This window comes from Aptenodytes forsteri, unplaced genomic scaffold, assembly GCF_000699145.1.
Source record: "Aptenodytes forsteri isolate BGI_AS27 unplaced genomic scaffold, ASM69914v1 Scaffold820, whole genome shotgun sequence".
In the NCBI taxonomy this organism is placed as follows: Eukaryota; Metazoa; Chordata; class Aves; order Sphenisciformes; family Spheniscidae; genus Aptenodytes; species Aptenodytes forsteri.
The window spans coordinates 48,496-49,931 of NW_008795383.1; the positions used below are offsets into that span (position 1 = coordinate 48,496).

The 1,436-nt window shown below is 67.3% G+C and overlaps 1 protein-coding gene across 1 annotated transcript in view; it reads left to right on the plus strand.

Annotated features, from left to right (window-relative positions):
* Nucleotides 1-360: 360 nt before the first annotated feature.
* Nucleotides 361-1,436, plus strand: part of AGBL5 (ATP/GTP binding protein like 5) — a 35,876-nt gene continuing 34,800 nt past the window's right edge. The window contains exons 1-2 of the mRNA XM_009280671.1: nt 361-402; nt 1,224-1,390. Of these exons, the coding sequence (XP_009278946.1) occupies nt 361-402; nt 1,224-1,390 (209 nt within the window). The remainder of the gene's footprint in view (nt 403-1,223; nt 1,391-1,436) is intronic.

Here is a 1,436-nt window from a genome sequence, read left to right on the forward strand (position 1 = left end):
CCCCTTGCTCCCCGCGCCAGGGTGATCTCCAGCCTTCCGCGGCAGGGTGGGGTGGGGCGGGTGAGCGGCTGGTTGGTGCTTTGGTGGTCCCGAGGGAGAGGGTGGGGGGGTGACAAAGCTTAGCGACAAACCCCCTTCCCAGGGCCAAGCGCTCGGGAGAGGAGGACCCCGCAGCTCGCTCGTCTGCTGGCCAGCTCGGGCTGGGGCGCAGGCTCTCGCTTGGGCGACTTCCCTGTCGTGTGACGGGGGAACTGTGGAACTGCTCTCGAAGCACGCCCGGGGCTTCCCTTCCCATCCCTCGGTCGTCAAAGTGGCCAGCAAACAGCTCTTCACGGCGAGCCGTGCGACGTCAGAGCGCCGATGCCCCCGCGAGGGGAGCGGCGCGGGCCACAGGGCAGTGGGGTGAGAGCCCCGGGAACCGAAGCCAGGGGGAATGGCCGCGGCAGCAGGCTGACTCTCGCAGCCCCGTTAAGCTGCCTGGGCCCTCAAACAGGAGTTTGCCGGTCCTGGCGTTTTCTGTCTTCGGTCTGGTAGGAGCTGCCTGGGGGAGAGTCACTTGCGGGTGCTCTGGGTTGCCCTTGCCCCGTGCATGCTGCTGTGGGGAGGCAGCGACACCCCCAGCATGCCCCGTGGAACAGGGGCCAGAGAGAGCCTCCCGTCCCCTGGCTCAGGACAAGACGACGCTGGATTTGGCCCGTGCCAGCGCCAGGCAGAGACACGACGTACAGCTGAGCTTTGCGGCGCTCGTTAACTTTGCAGAGCGTGCCGAAATAAGAGTAGTTATTGTTCAGCCTCTGAGTGCTGGCGGGTGGGCACAAGGACCAGAAGGAACCCTCTGGCTTTCCCCGAGAGCTCTGCCCCAGCGCCAGGCATACGGCGAGGCTTTGGCATCCCTCCGGGGATGCGAGTGCTGCGCAGCGGGGCGAGCAGGGAACCGGGGCCTTTGTAGGAAACGGCCTGGCGTTTCGGGGATCTGAGCGAAGCGGGCTGGGATCTGCTGGGAGCGCAGCTTTGATTCCCGTGCGGTTAGAGAAGGGCCGAGCGGCTGCAGGCGCCGCCTGATGCATGGGGGGAACCGGCGTGGCAGCACCGGAGGAGAACCGCCGGTGGCCTGCGGTGGCCGTGGCTGCCTGGCCCGTGCTCGGGAGGTGGCTCTGCATGGCCTCGGCCGGCTGCTCCTGGGGCCGTGCCTCCGCTCAGCCTCTGCTTTGTGTCTGTCCCAGATGGTGGAGACGCAGTTTGTGCTGTCCTTCGTGCACCGCTTCCTGGAGCACCGCGGTGCCACCACCTACTTTGCCTTCTGCTACCCCTTCTCCTACACGGAGTGCCAGGAGATGCTGGCGCAGCTGGACGGCCGCTTCCAGGAGTGCAGGCACATGTCTCCCAGCAGGTGCGCACCCCCCGCGCCCCCCTCTCCCCCGGTTCCCAGCCCTTGC